The 24,808-nt window shown below is 39.0% G+C and overlaps 1 protein-coding gene across 5 annotated transcripts in view; it reads right to left on the reverse strand.

The window, feature by feature from the left end:
- The window catches only part of NSMCE2 (NSE2 (MMS21) homolog, SMC5-SMC6 complex SUMO ligase), a 224,646-nt gene that overhangs the window by 198,425 nt on the left and 1,413 nt on the right, over positions 1 to 24,808 (reverse strand). For all 5 annotated transcript variants that reach the window (XM_079902453.1, XM_079902454.1, XM_079902457.1 and 2 more), the window contains exon 2: positions 18,713 to 18,883. In XM_079902453.1, coding sequence (XP_079758579.1) covers positions 18,713 to 18,869 — 157 coding nt within the window. In that variant the 5' untranslated portion in view covers positions 18,870 to 18,883. The remainder of the gene's footprint in view (positions 1 to 18,712; positions 18,884 to 24,808) is intronic.

Below are 24,808 nucleotides of genomic sequence, written 5' to 3' on the forward strand. Positions count from 1 at the left end.
TTTTTTTTTTTTTTTTGCGGTACGCGGGCCTCTCACTGTTGTGGCCTCTCCCGTTGCGGAGCACAGGCTCCGGACGCGCAGGCTCAGCGGCCATGGCTCACGGGCCCAGCCGCTCCGTGGCACGTGGGATCTTCCCGGACCGGGGCACGAACCCGTGTCCCCTGCATCGGCAGGCGGACTCTCAACCACTGCGCCACCAGGGAAGCCCTTGATTATGTTTTGAGATGTTCCCCCACCGGTGATATTGCCAAGAATGGTAAGGATGAGATGTAAAAACAATATCATTGGAGTGAAAATGCAAACATTCATTAAATACCTGAATGAGAGGAATATTAATGGAACATACAATCAGTTAACCAAAAAATAAAACAGTAAAGAAAAGAAAGTGCTTCACAGTTGAGCATGTGAAACATCTCTTAGACCTGCATGGTAATCTCTGACAGCCCTCTGGGTCTATGAGAAGCCTTCTGGGTATTATAGGAATTTGGTATGTGAATCTGGTAGGATTCGTTACCGGACTAGTATTGGTATTTCGCTTCCCAATTAGTAAGTATCTAAACACAAGTGCATAGTGCTCTTTGGAAAGATAAGGCAGATATAGGGCAATTCTTTCAAATTCAACAAACTCCAAAACTACCTAAGGACTCTGGAAGTCTCCATTCTAAGAGAGTAGAGGGCACTAACAAAAACTGCATCCTCTATGTAACAGTTTACATAACCTTTCTTTGTAACTAGTTTAAATGTCTATTTTAGTCTGTCCCAAAGGAGCTCTGATCCTTTTTGCTTGAAATTAAATCCCATACTAATTTTTCTGAAACTAGAACACATTTCTGCTTCCGAAATCATCATAGATGTCACTTTTTTCCTACTAAGAAGGTAATGCCCATACTCCCTCTCCCCCTCCCGCTCACAAACACACTTGGCCCTCACTCAACACACACTCTCAGTGCCATTCTCCATCCCAATAGGAAGGTATATACTTTAAAGTCATTTTTTCACTTATTCCCTTTATAGTTGAAGTACGTGTTTACAGGCTGACCAGCCAAGGTGAGAAGTAGATCCGGCATATGACAAAGCATATAAACTGTTTTGAACTAGGAAAAGGAGATATTGGCCATATTTTACACACACAAAAAAGGAAGCTCAAAGAAATGAAGTAACTGGTTCAAACTTACACAGCTAGTAGATAACAGAACTTGCATTTTTAACTCAGGGCTATTTGTACAATATTAAATTTGTACAATACTAACTTTATACAATACTAATTCTCAACCAAGAGCTCCAAAGTATCCACCTTTCTACTCTGCAAAGGGCCCAAATAACTACAAAAACCCACATTTTTTGGTTGTTATTTGTATTGGTCAAAAAGTAATTGACCCCAAACTAACACAACATTGTAAATCAACTACACCTCAATTAAAAAAAAAAAAGATCTAATAAAAATAGCTCTTTGGACTCTTTGGAGACTGAATTAAAACTATAGCTGATAGTAATAAATAAATAAATAAAAATAAGAGTTAGTATGTGTTTAATAAAAAAAGGTAATTGACCAATAAAATGTGAGTGTTACGTGCCAAGCATTGTGGAGAGCACTTTAAACATATTATTCAATTCTCACATCAACCCTAAATAAGGTGGGAATAAGGGAGATGTTTGTGGGCACATAATTAAACATTCATTAGATATTAGTTCCTATTTTACAATATTATCCCCTATTTTACAGATGAGGAAACCAAAACCTAAAGTCACTATGTTATTAACTAGCATAGCCGAGCCTGAACCCAGTTTACTTGATTCCAGAACTGGTCCTTAAAGTCTGCCTAGCCAACCAAAGTATTTTGCTGCCCATTAGGGAAAAAAGGGAAAGAAGAAAGGAACCTGGCAGTAACCAAGGCCTTATTACTATATTGTGAGATGTACGACATCTTCTCGATGTGATAGTACTAAAGCTATAACACATGGTGGTAAAAATCTTAGAAAGGCCCAAACTGAAGATAATCTTCAGTCTGAACTACTTGCATCTCCCTGAATCTGCCAGGCATTGGGAAACAATTCTTCACGGGTCTCACACATCTCTGAACATCTTGCAGAAGCATGCACTGCCCTTTTGTTCCAGCCTATCTTTTCAAGGATGTTTGCATGATGAACAAAGCTTTGGAAGACTAGATAGTGTCTCCCTCCAAAGCAAAGGGCAGTGTAATAAAGATAATGTCTTCCTCCAGAGCAAAAGTCAGCCAGGTTTACTGCCCATTATAAAAATCTGGGTTCCCCAAGCTCAAGGTTCCTCAGCTCCAACCCAAGCCCACCACAGTATCGCCCTGGGCTCTTCCATACCACCCCTGTAAGGACTCGGATTGGGAGTGAACCTACAGGACCATAATACTCACATGGCTTGATGTACAACAAGAAAGGCCTTTGTCTCTTACCTAGGAGCCTCCTGTCTTCCGCCAGCATCCATGAAACTGTGGCAGGCTAACTTGATAGCGTCCATGTAGGGTAAAAACCCCAGATCCTTCACAGATCTTGATACCAAGTTCTTTGGACTACTTCTCACCTTTGCTTTCCTCAGAGATACCCTCTCCCATTCTATAGGAGACACTATTCATCTTTTGGTCATCATTTTCGGCATGAAATTTCTCCTAAAGGTCCTCAGCTAGAATCTACTATTAACTCCATCATGCCCCCATTGATTCCTGCACACAGGTTTCTATCACAGCCCTTTTAAAGCTTTATTCCACTTGCTTATTTGTGTGCTGTGCCAGTTAATCAATTTATTGCCTCTCAGCTCAAAATTTATCTTTTTTTAAATTTTTTAATTTTTTTAATTTTTTTATTTGAAGTGGGCCTCTCACTGTTGTGGCCTCTCCCGTTGTGGAGCACAGGCTCCGGACGCGCAGGCTCAGCGGCCATGGCTCATGCGCCCAGCTGCTCCGCGGCATGTGGGATCTTCCCAGACTGGGGCACGAACCCGTGTCCGCTGCATCGGCAGGCAGACTCTCAACCACTGCGCCACCAGGGAAGCCCAAAATTTATCTTTTTATACATGCTCTGTGATAATGAATGAAATTGCTTTAAGCATTTCTCCTTACAGTGAGCGTAATGTTAACCTTTCTCAATAGAGGGTGCTGCAAGGACACTGCAGGAGGAAGGGAGTCCTCCAGAGAACATTACACTTAATGATGAAAGACTTTTCTTTTGCCCTAAGATTAGGAACAAGATAAGGATGTCTGTTCCTGCCACCTGTATTCAGTAAATAACTTACTGCAGGTTCTAGCGTCAGGCAAGAAAAAGAAATAAAAAGCTAATAGATTGGAAAGGAAAAAATAAAACTATCTCTATTCACAGATGACGTGACCTTGCATGAAGAAAATCCTAAGGAATCCACTAAAAAAAATACACACACATACGCACACACACACGCACACACGAGTTCAGCAAGGTTGCAGGATACAAGCTCGATTTTATACACTTGCAATGAATATGAAAATGAAATTAAGAAAGTAATTCCATTTACAATGGCATCAAAAAGAATAAAATGTTTTAGAATAAATTAACAGAAGAAACGTACAACTAATATTCTGAAAACACTGTTGAAAGAACTTAAATAAGATCTAAATAAATGCAATCTCATCAGAATCCCAGCTGGCTTCTTTTTAGAAACGGACAGGCTGATCCTAAAATTCATACAGAATTACAAGAGACCCCAAAGACCCAAAACAATTTTTAAAAAGAAGAGCAAAGTTGGAGGACTACACTTCTCAACTTCAAAACTTACTACAAAGCAACAGCTACAAGACAGTGTGGTACAGGCATAAGGATAGGCATACAGAATTCTATCAATGGAATACAATTAATGGAGAGTCCAAAAATAAACTTGTGTGTCAATGGTCATCTGATTTTCAACAAGGAGGTACCAAGACTATTCAGTGGGGAAGGAATGGTGCTGGGACAACTGCATAGCCACATGCAAAAGAATGAAATTGGACCACTAACTTAAACCATATACAAAATTAATTCAAAATGATCTAAATATAATAGCTAGAGCTATAAAACTCCTAGGAAAAAATTAGCAATAAATTTGCATGACGTTAGATTTGGCAATGGATTCTTAGGTATGACACCAAAAACACGGGGAACAAAGGAAAAACAGATGACTGGACTTCCTCAAATAAAAAACTTCTATGCTTCAAAGAACACTATCAAGAAAGTAAAAAGACAACTCACAGAAGGCGAAAAAATTACAAATCATATATTTGATAATGGACTTGTATCTAGAATATATAAAGACTCTTATAACTCAAAAACAGAAATAACTCAATTCGAAAATGGGCAAAGGATCTGCATAGACATTTCTCCAAAGAAGATACACAAATGTCCAGTAAGCACATGAAAAGAAGCTTCACATCACTGTCCATTAGGGAAATGCAAATCAAAACCACAATGAGATTCCAATTTGTACACAAATGTTCAGAGTAGCATTTCTTAATAACATCCGAATAATAATTTATTAATAATAACAATCCAGTGTCTATCAACTGATGAATGCATATACAAAATGTGGTATATCCAAAGAGTGGAATATTATTTAGCCATAAAAAATGGAACAATTAACTGGGAGGGACTAAAAAGCTAGGTTACTTATCATAAGTAAAATCCCATCAAGGGATATAATGAAATAGTAATGGATTCATTTTTAATCAACTTCATTATGGCAGATGGTGCTAGAATGCAGGGGAAGGGCAGATCCAAATGTCAATGAAGCTTCCTCTCAACTTCTGTCTAGGCGTAAGTGCCGACTTTAAAAGGTCTTCAAAGAAATTCATGCAAGGAATGCCTCTTGCAACTTGGTCACATGCAAAAGTGAAGCAAGAAGCACATCCGTTTGGAGCTTGCCCCAAGGGCCTCTAGTTCTTCTCCAAACTGGGTTCATAACTCCCACCCACAGAGGGAAAGGCAGTGCCTGAAGCAGAACCCAGGGATAAGCAAATTAGCATTTCCAAGGTCAACTGCTGACAGGCCTAATTGATTACAGCAACCAGTATATTCTGGCTGAAGTTAAGAGGCTTAGCCTCTCTAGCTTGCTCAACACTAGCAAGAAACTAATTTACCACATCAGTTACAAAATATGGAAGTACTGTAGGTATGGAGTCAAATTGGGATGCGACATTTCAAGAAGAGGCAAATATTAATAGGATCTGGAGAAGTAAGTGATTTTAAGGGGGTTAAACAATTTTGGGAAAAACCTAAAATACCAATCATGCCAGCGGTAAAGGACTGACAAGTACAAAAAAAAAAAAAAGGAAAAGAAATCAATAGATAGTATTATCTTGTTTTACCAACTGGTTCAAAGTTTCAATGTGAATATTCACCAAAACTGCTAAAAAGCTGCAAAACTAAATGATTTAACTACCATTACAATTTTTTGCCCTCCTCTGATAGTCACTGAAAAGTGAAACGCCCTCTGCCATTTCCCACATGTAGCTATTAAGCATATGAAATGAGGCTAGTCCGGACTGAGAACAGAATGTAAGTATAAAAATAACTCAATTTTCATAACGATTACAAGTCGAGGTAATATTTTAGACACATTAGATTAAATAATATATTACTAAAATTAATTCCTCTTCTTTTTTCTCACATTTTGTAATAAGGATAGTAGAAAATTTTAAATTATGCATGCGGCTCACATTATATTTTTATTGGACAGTGCTGCTACATACAAATAACACATTACATTTATACAGAACACATTTTTTTTTTTTTTTTGGCAGGGGGGTGCGCGGGCCTCTCACTGTTGTGGCCTCTCCCATTGCGGAGCACAGGCTCCGGACGTGCAGGCTCCGCGGCATGTGGGATCTTCCCCGACCGGGGCACAAACCCGTGTCCCCTACTTTGGCAGGCGGACTCTCAACCACTGCGCCACCAGGGAAGCCCCCAGAACACACACTTAATTTCAGGTATGAAGTACAGAAAGAGAGAGAAATAGGTCTGGATAATAAAAAAATCTTCTCTAGAATAATCACATTGGTTTCACCTGTTAATCACCAACCTAATAAAAGTTCCTTTCTGCTTAGGGAAAGACAAACTTTTATTTCTTTTAAAAAGGATCTAATGTTTCAAAAACGATCCTAAAGCCTGTTCTACTTCTGCCATGAATTGTCATCTTTGCCTAGAATTAAACTAGTCTTAATTCTTTTCAATGATCAAAGATATATGATAAAGTGCTAGTCTAATTTTAAAATCTGTTCGAGTGACTCCACTTCAGTTTCTCCCGTAGTAGTCATTTTCATACCTATTAGGTCACTGAAACCTAACCCATGTCTCTGCTCCAAAGGTTTAAAAAAAAGAAAAGAAAAGAAATGAAAAAGAAAAAATAGAATCAACACAAATATTATTCGCAAGCATCTAGAAAAACCCTGGCAGTATTTAGGTACTATACGTATTCTGTTTTAAAAACTAAAATATGACTCATTTGCTATTTCAAAAAGGGACATCCCAATGTGGATGGGAGCTTAGCAAACAGGAGAGTACAGCAAGCAATTATTTCCACACATTCCATCATGTGCAGAAACCAAGCCAACCTTCAGGTTTTTACAGTCTGGGGAAGAAAGAAAATCTGGAGGTGTTGGAATAGTTGGAAATTTACGGAGTGAAAGTGCACCATAACAGGAGGTGAGGTGAGGTGAGGTGAGGTGAGGTGAGGTGAGGTGAGGCCAACAACAGCTCAAACTTTCCTCTCCGTAGCTCTCGAAAAGGAAACTACTCAACTTTCTGACTAAGGAAGTCAATAGGAGAGGAAAATATATTTCACACTTTTTAATATCCCAAAATTGTGCCCCATACATTTGGCCCACTGATAGAATTTAAAGTGGTTTTTAAATGTTATCAACAACAAAAATCAAGATCACTAACTCAGAATAATAAATAATAAATATGAGATGTATCTTTCTATTTTGTGACAGGGCCTGCATCTATTGCTGGTAAATGAACTGAGTAACCGGGATAACTAGAAATAAAGCTAGTGGAAATGAGCGGTCTAGTCCTCATTCCTGGAAGAGCTGATCTTAAAATGTTGTGATCCTAATAGCCCTACAGTTTTTCTGGTCTGATAGAAACAGCACAATTTTTGTATTTTTAGATATATGGAATAATTCAGGCTCCAAGCTACTAGATTCCAATAATGTAGTGACTGTACTTCTTACACAATTCTGAACCCCACAATCAACACACACAGATCAGTAAGGCCCCAGTGGCTACCTCATAAGAAGTGTTTTGGTGCCACCTAGTGGCATAGGTTTCTCCTGTCAAAGGCGAAATGATTAGACCAGGGTTCTCAAAGTGTGGTCCCTGAACCAGTAGCATCAGCCACCAGAGAACTCATTAGAAGTGCAAATTTTTGGCCTCATTCTAGATCTACTGAAACTTTAGCAGTGGGGCCCGGCAATCTGTTTCAACAAGCCCTCTAAGTGGTTCCCTCCCATGTTTAAGAACCACTGGATTAATCAGTCCTTACACAAAAATTAAGTGCAAAGTCTTTAAAACTTAGGTTCATCAATGAACAAAAGTGCTCAATTTCTAATTTCTAAAGACCAAACACATTAACAAAACAAAAATACAATAAAAAAGCAAAAAGCCCTGTGAAACAAAGAAAAGGCATTTATTGGTATCAGGATATTAGGTTATGGCATCTTAAGGGGGCTCATCTGAAAAGGGGGAACACATGAAAAGCCAAGGAGGTAGAACACTAGTGATTTTTAAATTGAGTCACCTACCCTAATGATTCCTGTGCAACTATGTTATAAAGTCATCAAGAGAAAAGAGAAAAATCTTTTTCTTGATTCCTTGCTAAACTGTTTATTTTCTATTTAGGTCTTAGAGGAGAACTTGGTTACTTTAAATAACAACTTAAACTGAGGTTGAGTAAGAAAAGTCCCATAATGCACCTAGATGTTTGCAGGCCTCTCACTGTTGTGGCCTCTCCCGTTGTGGAGCACAGGCTCCGGATGCACGGGCTCAGCAGCCATGGCTCATGGGCCCAGCCGCTCCGTGGCACGTGGGATTTTCCCGGACCGGGGCTCGAACCCACGTCCCCTGCATCGGCAGGCGGACTCTCAACCACTGCGCCACCAGGAAGCCCAAAAAAACCCTTTTAATAAATATCTATTTATTCATAATTAAAAAGTTATATGCTTGAAGTAAGAAAACTGGGTCATGAGATATATGCCCCGTATGGCCACTGGTCCACACAGTCACAATTAAGTATATACCATCCCTTACTCCATGGCTTAAACGGCAAACTTACCAGTTAAGAGAAAAAAATCAACTCTGAGAGGCTAACCATGCAAAACCAAGCCTCCAATATGACAGGTAACATCACAGACATTAATATCGGCGGCATAAAATATAAAGAAATTTCAAAGACTTGCTCTATTAATTTTGATTTTGTCCTTTCAAGATATAAATTTAGATATCCACAGAGACCAACTATTTAATTCTAACATTTTAAGAGCAAATGCCCACAATAGGATGAGTTTCTGACAAAACTCTTCTTTCCTTTTTCTCTTCAAACCTTCCCTCTACCCACAAGTGAGTTCATAAAAATATGTCACAGAAAGATGGGTCAAAAGCAAAATGTAAATAATAATAATTTTTTAAACACGAGAAAAAAATCTTGGAACTGATTTGTTACAAAGAACTTTCCTCGTTGTCACTATCATTGCAAAGACGAATCTGTGCTGAGCCACTGCATGGGGCTAAGTGCCATACTACTTTGAGTTCAAATGCTCAACTGTTCACTAATTAATATTTTGAATTTAAAATTTTCTCATTTGTAAAAAAAGATGTAAAACCTCATATAATTGCAATAAGAAGTAGAGAAAATATACCCCCCAAAATGCCTCTCACATCACAGCTAGAAAGGATTACTGCCATCAACTGAGGGCCATCAGAAAGAGAAAGGGGTGCCAGATTAATCTAGGTCAAGGGGCTGAAATCAGGCCAAACTGGTTTCAAATTCAAATTCCCTGGCTGCCACTTCGGTGTGTGCCCTATGGTAAGTTACTTCAATTCAGTGAGCCTCATTTTCCCATCTGTAGAGTGAGGATAAGGCTACCTCTTTCAGTGATTTTCACCGCACGCACCTTTATTTAATAGTATCTGCCTATAGTCAGCTCTGGCGGCTCTTTTCCTCACCCACTTCAACACTTTGAGAAACGCTTACATCAGAAGGTGAGGCATGTTCCCAGGTCAAGACTAAACAATACAATTATGGTAGTGATACATTTAATAGCAACATCTCACACATATTTCGAAGACACAAGTCAACAGTACCAGGAATCTCACCAGCTGAGGAAAAGGCTGACCTTGAAGTTGCCCCAGCATTCAGGCTTTGTAACCTTTGGAGTCTTTTACCAACCGTATCTACCAAATGCAAATATGCTCCAATGTGAGAAATGCCCCGTGGCATGGTGGTAACCTGAAAGACCAGCTCTCCAGTTGATGAGAACAGCTTGATTTGTGGCATTTGCCCATTTCTGTGAGTGGGGTTAATTCTCCTCCTATGGCTGCTTCAACCCAACACCCAAATTCCTTAATTACTTGACTGATTGATTGACTGATTCATCAATAAGCATTTGCAGACGACCTAAAATGTATAAAGCCCTCTGCCAGGCTCTGAAGGTGGGGTATGAGGATGACTATAGATGAATCCTACCCTCAAGGACCTTACAGACCAGACAGGGAAATACAATAAACACAAAAAAGAAATATAAAATATAAGGAGAATATGAAGAACCTCTGAAAACAGGGAAAAATCCCTAACTTCCAGCAAGCAGTACATACAATAAAAGTTCAGGTATTATTTACCTAAAGAACCCCTAGTATTGCCTATGCTTTCTACTAGGCAAATTTCAAAACCTCTCTGGGTGAAAAACAATATTTTCCTTTTACCAGAGTTAATGAATATGTATGTGCATATGTGTATATCACAGTTCCTCTGCCTCAGCACTGCTGACATTTCAGGCTGGATGTTGCCCAGGGGCTGTCCTATGCATTGTGGGATATTTAGCGACACCTAAACACCTAGAGGCTGGTAGAGACCAGTAGCACACTCACCACCTGCCTCTAAGTTGTGACAACCAGAAATGTCTCCAGACGTTGCCAAAGGTGCCCTGAGGGCAAAACCACCCACTACTGTATATACATTATGCATATACGGCTATACAGATGGGGTCTATACAGGGATGGAGTGGATATATGGATCCATGGATATGAACCTGTGTGCATATATAAATGAGCTAGATACTCAATTAGAGGAAATTTTTATATTAATTTGCCTACTAGGTTTTAAATATATTCATTCACTTCTTGAGTGCCTTCTATATACCAAGTGCTGATAGAGGCAACAGCAGGGGCGAGGGCGGGGGAATTAGAGGCACCTGGCAAAAATCCCTGCAGTCACGGTGCTTACGTACAGGGCAGACAGGCAACAAACCAAATAACTATACCAATGATACAGTATGTGAGAAGGTGGGATGACGTTAAGTAGTAGGGGGAAAAATCAAGCAGGGCAAAGGGTTAGAGATTCTGAGAAGAGGACATGTTGCCCTTCTGAATTTCAAGCACCTAATCGCGCCAGACAAAACACATGCTCAGATTTTCAGATCCTGTGCTCACAGGCAACTTCCTGAGCACAATTTGAAAGCAAGTCTAAATTTTATTAATGTTAAGAAGAGAGGGAATGTACTCATTTTGTACTCATAACCAGTAAGGGAGCAGAATGGAGGGCTGTCACACACCCCCACTTCCTCATTCCTATTCTCTGCCCAACCCTAGAGGCTGACAAACCTCACTCATTCTGAAAAGCTCCCATTCCTTGAAGTAAGAACCAGTGAGTAAAAGCATCAGAGATACCTAACTGCTAAGGTTCCTTTCAGCCTCAAAATGGCATTAATGGATTATCAATATGAATACTGCTGATGACAAAGAAGAGGGATTGAGGAAAAGGAACAGGAAATTTTATTCTGGTAAATCTTTTTGTGGGCCTTAATAGATGTTACAAGGCTGTTTTCTCACTTTATTGCACTGCCCTAATATATACATCATTGTGAAAATTTTCCCTGTGATTCTTTTTGTTAGCATATTTCAATCTCCTCCAAAAATGTATTTCATCAGAAGTTCTTTTCACTTGATTAACTGTAGAGTCTACAAATAATGCCACTACAATGAACAAACACACACAGTCCTGGTGTGACATAATAGGAAGAAATATATATTTGGTCTCTGCCCCTAAAGCCCTTGGAATCATCAAAGTGATCAAAGTCTTTTTGTATTCTAATGAGATGACTGGTGGCTAGGGGTTATCTGGATAGCCTCAAGATGGGGGCTGGTTGCCATGGAAGCCAACCACATGATTAAAGGGCTGGAGATTGACTCAATCACTAGTGGCCAATGATCTAATTGCGCGTGCGTGGGTACTGAATGACGCCTCCATAAAAACCCAAAGGGGCAGGGTTCAGAGAGCTTCCAGGTCGGTGAACACACGGAGGTGCTGGCAGTGAGGCAAGCTTGGAGAGGGCATGGAAGCTCGCGCCCCTTCCCACTTACCTTGCCCTTTGCATCTCTCCCATCTGGTTGTTCCTGTGATGTAGCTTTTTATAATAAATCGGTAATCTAGTAGATAAACTGTTTCCCTGAGTTCTGTGAGCTGCTCTAGCAAATCATAGAACCCAAGGGCAGTGGGGGCAGTCTCATGGGACTGAGCGCTTAACCTGTGAGATCTGACACTAACTCCAGGTAAATAGTATCAGAATTGAATTGAATTGTAGGACACCCAGTTGGAGAATTGGAGAATTGCTTGGAGTGGGAAGTGGAGCTAGAAGTGTCACAAGCGCTGTGAGTAGCAGAGTAGAAACAGTGCAGCTTTTCCTTACACCTGGGAAATATGAAGATATAGGCAAAACAACTGAGCTTTTTGAGAGAGCTGGATTTTTACTACTCTGTAGGCAATGCCTTTATACTTTTAACACTACAGATACCATAATTTTCAATGGCCTTCATTTATTTAAGTTATAATAACATTTTGCTTTTATAATTGACTCCAGCTTTAAAAGCTATATAGGAAATACAAACATTGGCTTCTTATGGTTGTTATTTTTATTGTCTTTGTGGCCACCACCCCACTATTATTACTTTCTTCTAATTACTGCTTCTACTCAATAACATAATTATGGAATAATGTATAAGAGCAACGCCAAAAAGAAACCTTCCCACTTTAACTAGAGTCCTGGCTATAAGAAGCAGTTCTCTAGATGGAGAAATTTATTACAGCATAATGAAAATCCATAATGTGGGTCTTCCTAAGAAAAGAAGTCTTGAGAATGTGAGGTCAGTACGTGCTGGCTTCTCAAACCATTAAGTAATTTTCAAAATAAATTTAACATAAAAGATTTAAGTAAAATAATTACTCCTTTTTCATAAAATTAGGTGATGGGTGATAGGGTTATGGGTGTTCATAATTTTCTTTTTCTTTTTCTCTCTATCCCTCAAATTTTTAGATTTTTAGAATGCCTTATATCAGGGGAAAAACTAGAATATTACCCACCGAAGCCTCCAGATTCAGAAGTATGCACTCAACTGAATGCTTAAGGTTTGCAAATCTGAAAGTTCAGTTATTCATGAGAAGCACAAATTTCTAAGGCCATGTAATTTTTAACTCTGATGGCTGTTCTTTATTCATCATTAACTCTAAAGTAACTGTCACAAAGTGAAAGCTCTGTTTATTGCCTAGGTGGAGACCAAGGTGAGAAAAAAAGGAATCGGGTTTAAAAAGATGATGATTCTTAATGAGAATACAAATTCTGGATACATGAAAGAACAGACTATCATTCAATCAATTCACTGTATCACTTCTATCAGTCAGGACTGCAACTGGCTGCAACGGAGAGGACACCTGACAGCCATCACTTAACCAAAAAGGAACTGATTTTCCTAACATTACAACAAGTCCAGAAATAGACAGACTAGGGTCAGTACAATGACCCCAAAAGTTCCCAGCTTCTTCCTTCCACGACCAGACTCAACTCTGCCTTTACAAGTAGAAGACACTAAAGTCCAGGGAACGTGTGAATGTCCAAGGGAAGTCATTGAGAACTTCACTAGCAGAATAGGACAAAAGCTGATGGGCTGTTTAAGAAAAAGCATGCAACCTCATTTCGGAATTCAAAAGGGAGAAGGAAAGGAAGAAGAAGAGGGACAAAAAAGAAAAATCAGATAATGTTAACCTCAACAAAATAACCAAAATTTTCTGAGCTAAATATCACTAAATGTTATTTCAATATTATCCAATTGCTGCAAATGCCATTAGACAAACACAATCAATTTTCAATAAAGTGTAATTCTTAAGGGCAGAAACTGCAGTCAAGTCCCTTATGCTCAAATCTCAACTCCCACCACTTACTTAGTAACTGTGTGACCTTTGGAGAGCACTTAACTTCGCTAAGCCTCAGTGGCTCATGTACCCAGTGGGGATAACAACAGTCCTTACTTTGAAGGATTAGTTAGGACCAAGTGAGATATCACTTGTGAAAACAGCACAGTGCCTGCACACATTTGACGTGTGTAACCAATCAAGCTATTATCATCTTTTGATCATTATGGCCATCATTATCATCACCGTACCTCAGAATAGTTCAACAAACATCCAATTACCTGCCTGACCATAATAACTGAAGTCTCTCTGCTCTGTTTCTTTCAGCAAGTCACAGAAAGAAAAGCAATATAGAGAGTAAAATCCAGAAGCTCTCCAACAGTTTTCTCATCTACTGGACCCTTGGGCAATTTAAATATACATCCTTTTACTCTTTTCTTCCAAACGTTCCTCACAAATATTCAGCAAGAATCTGATAAGAACTGTCAATCCTCAGGCACATACATTTTCCATGGAATCGCAGAATGTTAACCAAACCTCTGAAGGCCACCTGAAGACACACCCTGACACAGAGGCAGGACGAGAGGACGCAACCCTGAGGTACACTAACATTTTAGGGAAGGGCCATTCCTCAAATTTACTTGACTAAACTTAAAGGGCTTATGAAAATTCAGTTGCTTAAAGATGATGTTGATACCTACAGCTCTGATAAATTAGGTCAGTACATTCTGCTTAAGAAGACAGAAAAGCACATAATAAACTTTAAAATCTGAAAAATAAGCTCTGGTTATCTGAAAAATCTCCTAACGTAACAAATTTCATTTCCCAGTTAGTTCAAATAAAGAATTACTAGAATACCAATAAATTCAGAGAAAAACTAATAGATAGGGTGGCAGCAAGAGTCTAATTGCCCAGACACCATAAGCTGTAACGTAACACGAGGAAAGGTGATAATTTCAAATATGCTAGAAAGTTGAATAGGGACAAGCACCTGTATAGGAATATGCAACCAACAGGAAACAAAACGAAACACATCACCACCCAAGTTCTCGGCAGCAGGAATCCCCTCCACGAATAATTTAATAATATAGTGACAAGAGAATTACAGTGCAAAGTGAGAAAATGATCCCCAAGTGATTGTTACCACCTATTTTGTCAAAATTCATTCTAATTTGTGATGAAACTGGGCAACCCGAAAGGTCAACAGAAAGTGTGTCTAATCTTATAAGGCTAAGAAGAAAAGGGAGTATTTCTGCTCTGAAGATAGTTGACGGACTTTCCCACTTGCTCTTCTGCACTTTAATTTCTCCCAGTCCATGGCCTATTGCCCAAGAAAATAGTCAACTCAAATGCAAACCAAATGACTAAATGATAGCTAACATTTACTGAGCACTTATTAAGTATTAATGACTGTTCTATGTAATTTGTAAGTATTATCTCATTTAATCCCCACAATAATGCCATTTACAAATCAGAAATCTAAAACAGAGGTTACAAAACTTGTCCAAGGACACAAAAATAATAAGTGATGGAGCTGGGACAAGAACCCAGGCATTCTGTACACAAAGCTCTGCACTCTTACATTACACTATCCTGCCTATATCTCAATGTAGGGGCATAATATAAGACACAAAGCACACAAATCGAATCCTCTTCACCTCAACTATAATATCTTAGCTGAACTTACTTTTTCCACCTGAGCTACTGAAATAACTTCATTAGCTACTTGAGGTATCTCCATCCTCCGCAGCATCCTCGGTATTGCCATGAGGTTATCTTTCTAGACCTGGATCTTGCCACATTCCTCCTCTACTTTAAACCATCCAATAATAAAGTCCTAACTTCTTTCAGGACCTTAATGTTCAATGTTTAGGCCCTCAGTGTTCACTTAATGTTTGAACAGCATGTATATGTCTTGCTTCCCAGCTAAACTGTAAACAACCTGAAGGAAGAAACCTTTATTAATCATTGTAGTGTTGGCTAACATGAATTACTGATTTAGCTGCACGCAAATCAAAAGCCTTAAATAGACTCCAAACTCATCCACCTTTGCTCCCCTCTTCACATCACAGGCCCTTCTTCTAAGCTCTGACCCTTAAATTTCTAATTGCTGCCTATACTTTTTGATAGTTATTGAATAAACACTACACTAACAGCACTTTGCATATACTATCTTATTAACCCCAACAACCTTATAAAATGGGCATTTTTATCTCTATTTCACAGATAAAAAATTAGAAGTTCAAAGAAATTACCTATCTTTGAGCAAGTTATAGAACTAAAGCTGGAACTGGGACTAGAGACCGTATCAGGCTGATTCCAAATCCTGCAATTAAGTAGCAATATGGGCTCTGTCTCCTAAAAGTCTTTCATCTACTGTTAGAGGCTGAGTTACTTTCAAATTTACTTAAATACCAGGTATTTTTCTACTCTCTGGGTCCTCAGACGGCACCTCAGTCGGGCGTCACAAGAAAACTGCTCTCCTAACAAGCTCTTGCTCTATTACTCCAGTGGGGGTCACCCTAGGCATCCTCTCTGTAGGGAGTTTCTCCTGTCACCAAAGTCTTGCTCATAAGCACTCCAATTCAGGTTCATAAGCAGTTCTCAGGAGGTGGTCCCCAAGACCTTTCCACAAGGTCCACAGGGTCAAAACTATTTTTATAATAATTGTCAGACCTGCAACAGAGGAGTTGCGACAGAGACCACATGGCCCACAAAACTGAAAACATTTGCTATCTGACCCCTCATGGAAAAATTTTGCCAATCCCTGCTTTAGAGCATGAATCTTTCAAAAAACGATGCTTATATTTCTTTTTAAATGAAACAGATGCTGCATTTTGCATCAAAATATACTTATTTAAAAAAAATAAAACAAAAACAAACAAAAATGAACTCGGTATCAAACATACTAAGAAGCCTTCAAAGCAAATCCTGAAAAAAACTGACTACAATCCTCCAGGAGGTTACGTACCAGCCCTTCTCTCTTATGATTTAAGATCTTATTATGAGTTTACCCAGGACTACCTACCAAAGCCGAATATCCAACACCATCAAAAAGAGACTACAAATCAGGCTGGACAGGGGTAAGACCCTTAGAGGCCACCCACTAAAGATGATGGGTGACTTCTGCTGCCAGCTGTGAATGAATATCTAGTATGGAACTGGCCTTTCTGCCATGAGTGACTATAAGGCTGGACAAAATACATGAAGCAACGGCTTTCAGGCAGTGGGACAATAGGCAGAGCAGAACTGGGATGCCTGCGAAAAGGAAAGCAAGTGAGGTAAGTCCTCCAATTGCCCTCTTGCTTGCAAAATGGAGGAGGAATCCAAGAGGAGCACAGCAGTCTTAAAGGACTGAGAAGAGAGAGACTGGAGTTCAGGGAGGATGAGTAGCAGGCGTTTTGCAAGACAGAAGGGGGCATGCAGGGAAAGCCCGTGAGGGACCTGCACAGAGATCCCCTTGAGTCTGATGCTGAATCCTAAGCTGCTGAGGAACAACTGCTGGGAGCTGTGAAGTGAACAATTCCCAGAATTTACGCAGGACTGGAAGGCATTCAGATTCCATCCAGCAGAGTAGAGCTTTTTCGTTGAACTCTCTGGGCAATCAACAGAGACTCCACAAAGAGCAAGCTTTGTAACAAGGCTAAAGTAGCCCTAAAGTAAAGCTACACTAGACCTGCCCTAAGGAAGTTTAACAACAAGCCTGGGATGGATCAGCCTAATCCACAAATTACTTAGCTGCCAACCAAAACAAAGGTCAATACTCTTTAAAAGAAGATGACAAAATCCCCAAACTCAACAGCATAATACACACAAGTGGCAACAGAGATGCCAGAATTAGCAGACAGGATATTAAAGTAGCTATTATAAATACGCTCCATGTGCTCAAGCATACAGAGGAAAACATGAGCATCATGAGGAGAGAAATAAGATTCCATTTAATTCTTTTTCATGTCTTCTAGAGCTGAAAAATACAGTCTCTGAAATTAAAAATTCCCTGGATAGATTTAGTCAATTAGACACTTGAGAAGACAGGACTAATGAACTTGAAGAGACAGCAAAAGAAACTATTCATACTAAAGTCAGAGAGAAAAAAAGACTTGAAAAAAATCACCAGAGCCTCAGTGACTTATGAGGCATTACCAAGCAGCCTAACATACATGTAATTGGAGCCCCAGAAGGAGAAGAGAGGGGAGAGAAATAGCAGCAGAATTTTTTTCCAAATTTGATCAAAACTGTAAGCCTACAAATCCATAAAGCTCGAAGAACACCAGGCAGAATAAACAAAGAAAATCACACCAAGGCACATCACCATCAAATTGCTGAAAAACAGTGATATTAAAAGGAAAACAAAACGGTTATGTTGCTCCCCTGCTTCCATATATAATATAAAATAAAAACAAATTTAACCCAAACAAAGCAAATAACATCTTTCTAGATCTTCTCATCAAAAAATTGTGGTCAAGTGCAGCAAGACTGAACTTTTCTCATCTTTTGTAGAGGCCTTCTTTTACCAGTACCCCTAGCATCGGCTTGGTCTGTCTACTGAGTAATTAAGCATGAACAAAATATAGTTCAATTACTGGAAAATAACTATCATAATGCTGTATACTGTACAGTTCACAAATGTCACATACTTTTTTTTTTTTTGGCTGTGTTGGGTCTTTGTTGCTAGACGCAGGCTTTCTCTAGTTGCGGCGAGCAGGGGCTACTCTTCGTTGCCGTGCGCAGGCTTCTCATTGCGGTGGCTTCTCTTGTTGTGGAGCATGCGCTCTAGGCACTCAGGCTTCAGCAGTTGCGGTGTGTGGGCTCAGTAGTTGTGGCTCACAGGCTCTAGAGTGCAGGCTTAGTAGTTGTGAAGCACAGGCTTAGTTGCTCAGCAGCATGTGGAATCTTCCTGGACCAGGGATCGAACCCATGTCTCCCACATTGGCAGGCAGATTCTTAACCACTGCGCCACCAGGGAAGTCCCACAAATGTCACATACTTTTGATTGTATGTTCCTTGAGGTCAGATACCTTCATGTTTCAGCCCATAAATTTCTAGTGCAGTCTCTAGTGGCTCATGGGGGTCTGAACACATATGAATGAGTCAATCTCATCTTATCCGCAGTACATCACTATGTGGTATGTAAAAGAAGATGAGAAAACAGATGCCCAGAGGGATTAAATGATTGTCCCAAGGTTACCCAAAAGGTGAGCGGTATCTTGCATCCCTAGAGCAATGCCACCACTCAGGGTTACATCAAAATAGACACAAAAGAAATAAATTTTAATTATTACTTACTCTGAGTTTCCACAAGACCCAAAGCAACACTATAAGCTGTGTCCATTCCAGAGCTGATGCAGGACTGGAAGTTTTTCAAGGAGGAGAGTGCAGATTCTACACCACTGAAGGATATAAAACCAGTTGAACCTGAACTTGAAGTGGAACGCCCTGGCATCTTGAAATTATTACCTAAGTTTTCAAACACAATGAAACAAAATTTATGAATAAGAATAATAACTGCATAGGAAAACAGAACCACTATAAACATCCATATGAATGTATCCAATATCCCACAAGTGCTACACAATTATCTACATTCTATATCACTTGAAAGGATATCAAAGCATTGTCCCATCATCTGGGCCACCAAACACAATAGATGAATTTCAATAAATAAAGAAAATGTACTTCAGTATATAAAGGAGGGAGAACACCCTCTTCCAAAAGATTCCCTGATTCTCTGAAGAATTCAACAACGGCACAGTTCCTAAAAACCTAAAACATAAGTGTGTCAGAAAAAGTACATTGCTCATATAAAGCATTCTTCCAAAAAAATGAAAATAGTAGCAATAAAATAGTTTAATAAGGGAGAATTTTGAAAACCTGTAATTTTTAACTTATCTGACACATATACATATTGAATTCTGAAAACTATAAGAAAACTTTTATTTCTGACAGTTCCTCTGGGTTCTAAGATTTATAGACTTGGTGAGATCCCAGATTCTGTTTAAGAAAAAAATAGAATTTTTCTGTAAATTCTTATCTTCTGGTAGCTCACCCACTGTAATAGTTTCAATTATTATCTTCATATTAAAACACTCCCTAATCTGTATCTTCAATCAACAACTCTTTAAGCTTTGGACTACTTATGTAAAGCTCCCTACAAAAAGACATCTTTGCTTAATTCACAAACCACCTGAAATTCAGTCCACTGAAACCATCCAGAAAAGTGGAGAGAATTTACACAGGCTTAGAGGAAAGGCTGTATAGTAGCAAAAAAGGTATTTTCTCATAACCATACTGATACAGCATGAATTCAGGTTCTGCCACTGTACTGCTGAGTGACCATGGACAGATTGCTTGACTGTCTCTGAGCTGCCTAGTATCTGTGGCCCTTCCAATCCTCTCCACTGCCACCATGTTTACCTCACAACTGGATTACTACAGGAGTTTCTCAATTATTGGTCCCTTTTCATTAAATTCACCCATTCATTCAACAAGTAGGCCTGTCAATCATTAGATTCATTAAAAATGACACAGGGTATAAAAAGGGAAGGTCACAGAGAAGATGTTTAAGATGTTAATTTCTATTTTTGAGGTGTTCGTCTACTACAAACATCCACAATACAACTCGTCATCAATTCAAATCATTCAATTAACAAATATTCAGCAAGTATTTTTTGGAACATAGCATAGAGGGTCTTAATGAAGGATAAAGGTCCAGGTAGACCTTATAGGTCCAGGGACTTTAACTTTATCTGTTTTTTTTCTTTAAATGATCTTAAAAATCAAGACCTGAAGCAAATATGGCAAAATGTTACAGATGTTAAAACCCAGATGATGGAACAAGGGTTCTCATTATGTTATCTTCTGGGAGTTTCTGTGGTGTTAAAATTTCACACTGAGAGAAGACATGACCATGTATATGAATGAAAAACCAATAATGACAAGGGGAGAAGCAGTGGGGGGGTGGGTGGGATGAACTGGGAGACTGGGGTTGACATATACACACTAATATGTATAAAGTAGATAACTAAATGAGAGAAGACATGACCATGTATATGAATGAAAAACCAATAATGACAAGGGGAGAAGCAGTGGGGGGGTGGGTGGGATGAACTGGGAGACTGGGGTTGACATATACACACTAATATGTATAAAGTAGATAACTAATGAGAACCTGCTGTATAGCACAGGGAACTCTACTTCACTGTACAGTAGAAACTATCATGACATTGTAAAACAACTATACCTCAATAAAAAAAAATTTTAAAAAAACAACAATAATGGTGTTTTGAATATGTGTGTTTTGGTGAAAGACAGTATTTATTTACAATCTCACTTTATTACACCAAACAAGTTGGGATGGTTAACACAATATAAACACAAACATATGCAATAAGATGGAAAATATGTAAATTCATAAAAATCAGGACCAAAAAACAGATTAAAGGGAAAACCAAGTACATGAGAAAATTTAGAATGTAATCATATAAGCTTTAGGATTCTTTATGATTCTACACAGCACTATATTTGTAAATACAAATTTGGCTATGAGATTTCCTGACAAGCAAAACAAAAAGTGAAAACTACAGAATTCTCTTTCTCCATAAAGTACGCCAAGAACTCAAGAAAAATAAGGCTTTCCATGGCAATCAAGGCAGCACGGATCATCACGTATGAGATAATAAGAATCATACTGAAAAATGTCCTTAATAATATTCTTACGATACAGTAATAGTAAGCTTCTGAGGACTGTTTCTTAGATTATGTCTCAAGGTAAGCTAAGGACAGGACACGTGTGGCAGATTCCAGCTCAGTGCCCACCAAACCCATTTCCTCTTCAACCTGCTCGTACAGCTAGACCACAGTTTGCAGCCTTCCTTGCAGTTAGGTGTGGCAGTATGATTGAATTCAAGGCAGTGAAACAGAAGCCATTTCCAGCCCCATCCATGAAAATGGCACTCTATCTCCACACTCTTTCCCATTTGTCAGGTTGAAACAGGCAAGCAATGACCTTAGAAGCCACATACTGAAGATAGAGAACCACCAAATGGAAGGAGCCTAGGTTCCTACTTCACTGCTTGGAGGAAAACTGCCCACCAATCAGGCTCCATGCATGAAAGAAATAAAAAACTTCAATTGTGCAAAGCCATTTAGATTTGGGGGTATACCTATTGTAACACCAACTGTTACTCAAAAAACACAATCCTGCAAAGATCAAATGATATGGTTCAAGAATTCAGTTTTCTAGTCAATCTTGATTCTAGTGTAAGTCTAAATTGTCTAGAGCAGCACTGTCTAATAGAACTTTCTGCCATGACAAAAATGTTCTATAATCTGCACTGTCCAATACAGAAGCTATTAGGCACGTGTGACTATTGATTAGCAGTGGTTACTGAGAGTCATAATAGCATGACTATTGATGTGATTAGCGTGACTGAGTTTTAAATTTTATTTAATTTTAATCGATTTAAATTTAAATAGCCATATTGGAAGTCAACTACACTTTTAAAAACTAATAGTAACATATATCTACATGCATTAAAACAGATTTAGAAATCTTTTTATATTGATTACCAAAACTTTAAAAAAAAAGAAACTGTTATTCTTGGTACATATTTACATTCATTAATCAGTTTATTAGCCATCTCTGTCTTTAATACTATGACACTAGTATTTTTCTGAAGATATATTATCTCAATGTGGTCTTATTATTTTAATTTTTCATAGAATTTCCCGTGATTCTCTTCAAAACTGCATGTCATGATATGAATGTGAAACTGTTGACACCTTCATATGACTCTTCTCTGAAGACCATGATTTTTTTAAATTGTGAAACACTACAGGTGCCAGGGAACCTGGTAATCTCAAGAAGTAATGCTTCTAGATGGAGAATATTTTCTATTCTAATTTTTGAAATAGATATATGTAAATATTTCATCACTAATATTTTTACATACTGTCTTTTTGCCTCTTTTCAAGCAACTCTGTTCAACAAATATTTTTATAAAACCAAATTTATCAAATAAGTTGCCTATTTATTATTCTTGTCAATGCTTTGCTATATTAAAATAATGCAAAATCAAAAAAAAATTTAAATAGCCACATGTACCTAATGGCTACTGCATTGGATAGCACTGTTCTGGAAACACAATTATCAAAGTGTATACACACACACACACACACACACACACACACACACACACCAGGGGGTAAGCCAGATGGAGTAAAGCCACAGTATGAACATGATATATCTTCCTGGAATATTAATTTTACTTAAAGACAACATGAAACACGTTTATATTAAAAATAAACATTAGTTACATTATAGAGTAGAATATGGAGGTGATACCAGTAGGGGTTAATGACTAAAAACTCTAGTAGGGGTTAAACACTGTAGCCTCTGGAGCCAGACTACATGCGCTCGAAGCCTGATTTTGCCAATTAAGTAGCTGAATAACTTTAGGCAAGTTATTTAACCTCTCAATGCTTCACTTTTCCTTTCTGCAACATGGGCATGATCCAGTGTCAACTTCAAGGATTACTGGGAGGACTGAATGAGTTCATACGTATAACAAAACACTCAGAATAATGTCTGGCATATAATCTTTTACAATGAGAGCAAATATTACCATCAAGTTAATCATACAATACTGTGAGCAGCAATATAGAATAGCGCATAAGTGAGCTGACCTTGGACACAAATGCCTGGAAATTCCACCTTGTCCACCCCACTTAAAACTGCATCACTCTGGTTGAGTTGCTTAACTTCTCTATCTTCAGTTAGCTCCCGTGTAAAAAGGAGATAATCACATCTATCTCACAGCATTATTATAAGAATAAATTAAATTTTTTAAAATAAATTTATTTATTATTTATTTATTTTTGGCTGCGTTGGGTCTTCGTCGTTGTGCGTGGGCTTTCTCTAGTTGCGGTGAATGGGGGCTACTATTCGTTGTGGTGCCCGGGCTTCTCATTACGGTGGCTTCTCTTGCTGTGGAGCGCGGGCTCTAGAGCACAGGCTCAGTAGTTGTGGCACACGGGCTCAGTAGTTGTGGAGCGGGGGCTTAGTTGCCCCGTGGCATGTGGGATCTTCCTGGACCAGGGCTCGAACCCGCGTCCCTTGCATTGGCAGGCTGATTCTCAATCACTACGCCACCAGGGAAGTCCCCTAAATTAAATTTTGTAGTTTTCTCAAACTTGTCTGATCTTAAGAATCAGTTGAAATACTTACTAAAAATACAGTTATTAATGGATACTATCTCAGACCTATTGAATCAATCTCTAGTGGACACTGAGGAAACTGTATTTTTATGAAGCACCCCAAATAATTCAAGTATGGAGAACACTGAGGTAACTTTGTCCCCCCCAAATTTATGTTTACCCTAACTCCCAATGTGATGACATATAGAGATGGAGCCTTTGGGAGTTGATTAAGTTTAAATGAGGGGGGAGCCCTCATGATGGGATTAGTGTCATTAGAAGAGGAAGAGACACCAGGGTTTGCTCTATCTGTCCACCATGAAAAGATACAGTAAGGTGGCTGTCTACGAACCAGGAAGAGAGCCCTCACCAGTATCCAACCATACCAGCACCATGGTCCCCAACTTCCAGTCTCCAAATCTGTGAGAAATAAATTTCTGTTGTTTAAGCCACCAGTCTATGGTATTCTTTTAATAGCAGCCTGAGCTGACTACAACACAGTGTATATAAGGATTAATGTAATCCAGGATAAATGTAAAGTGTCTGCTACATGGTAGCCATCCTTATATGAATGCAAAATTCACATTACTCCAGTGAAACTTTACACTTGCAGAGAGGTGGGGAAAACATTCGTCTGTTAATTCTGCACTATCAAGAGGAACGACTCAGATCGAAGAGCAAAGAGAATGGCTGGAGGTGAAAGATGGACTAAACGCACTTTTCCCTATTTCTCCCACTAAGTACAGCTAAGTACATAATTCACAGGATAGCCCCGCACAGCAAAGAATTATTTGGCACCAAATGTCAACAGTGCAGTGGTTGAGAAACCCTGGTTTAAACTAACCCCCTTTGGAGCCTTCCCCAGGGAACTGTGACTGTTTTGTTCTCTGTACCTATGGTCTCAAAGAAAGTTTAAAACAAGGTTATGCACTTCCTGAGCTTTTCCCTAGCATGTTATGTTGCCTTCCCTAACAGGCCTTGTCTTTGTCTGTTGGTGCCGCTGTAACAAAATACCAGACACAGTAACGTATAAACGACAAAAACATTTCTCACAGTTCTGGAGGTTGGGAAGTCCAAAGGTCAAGGCACCAGCATAGTCGCATTCTGGTGAAGACCCTCTTCTGGTGATTCATGGCCAGGGCCTTCTAGCTCTGTGTCTTCACATGGTAGAAGGGGCAAGGGAGCTCT

Source organism: Stenella coeruleoalba (genome assembly GCF_951394435.1).
Source record: "Stenella coeruleoalba genome assembly, chromosome: 17".
NCBI lineage: Eukaryota > Metazoa > Chordata > Mammalia > Artiodactyla > Delphinidae > Stenella > Stenella coeruleoalba.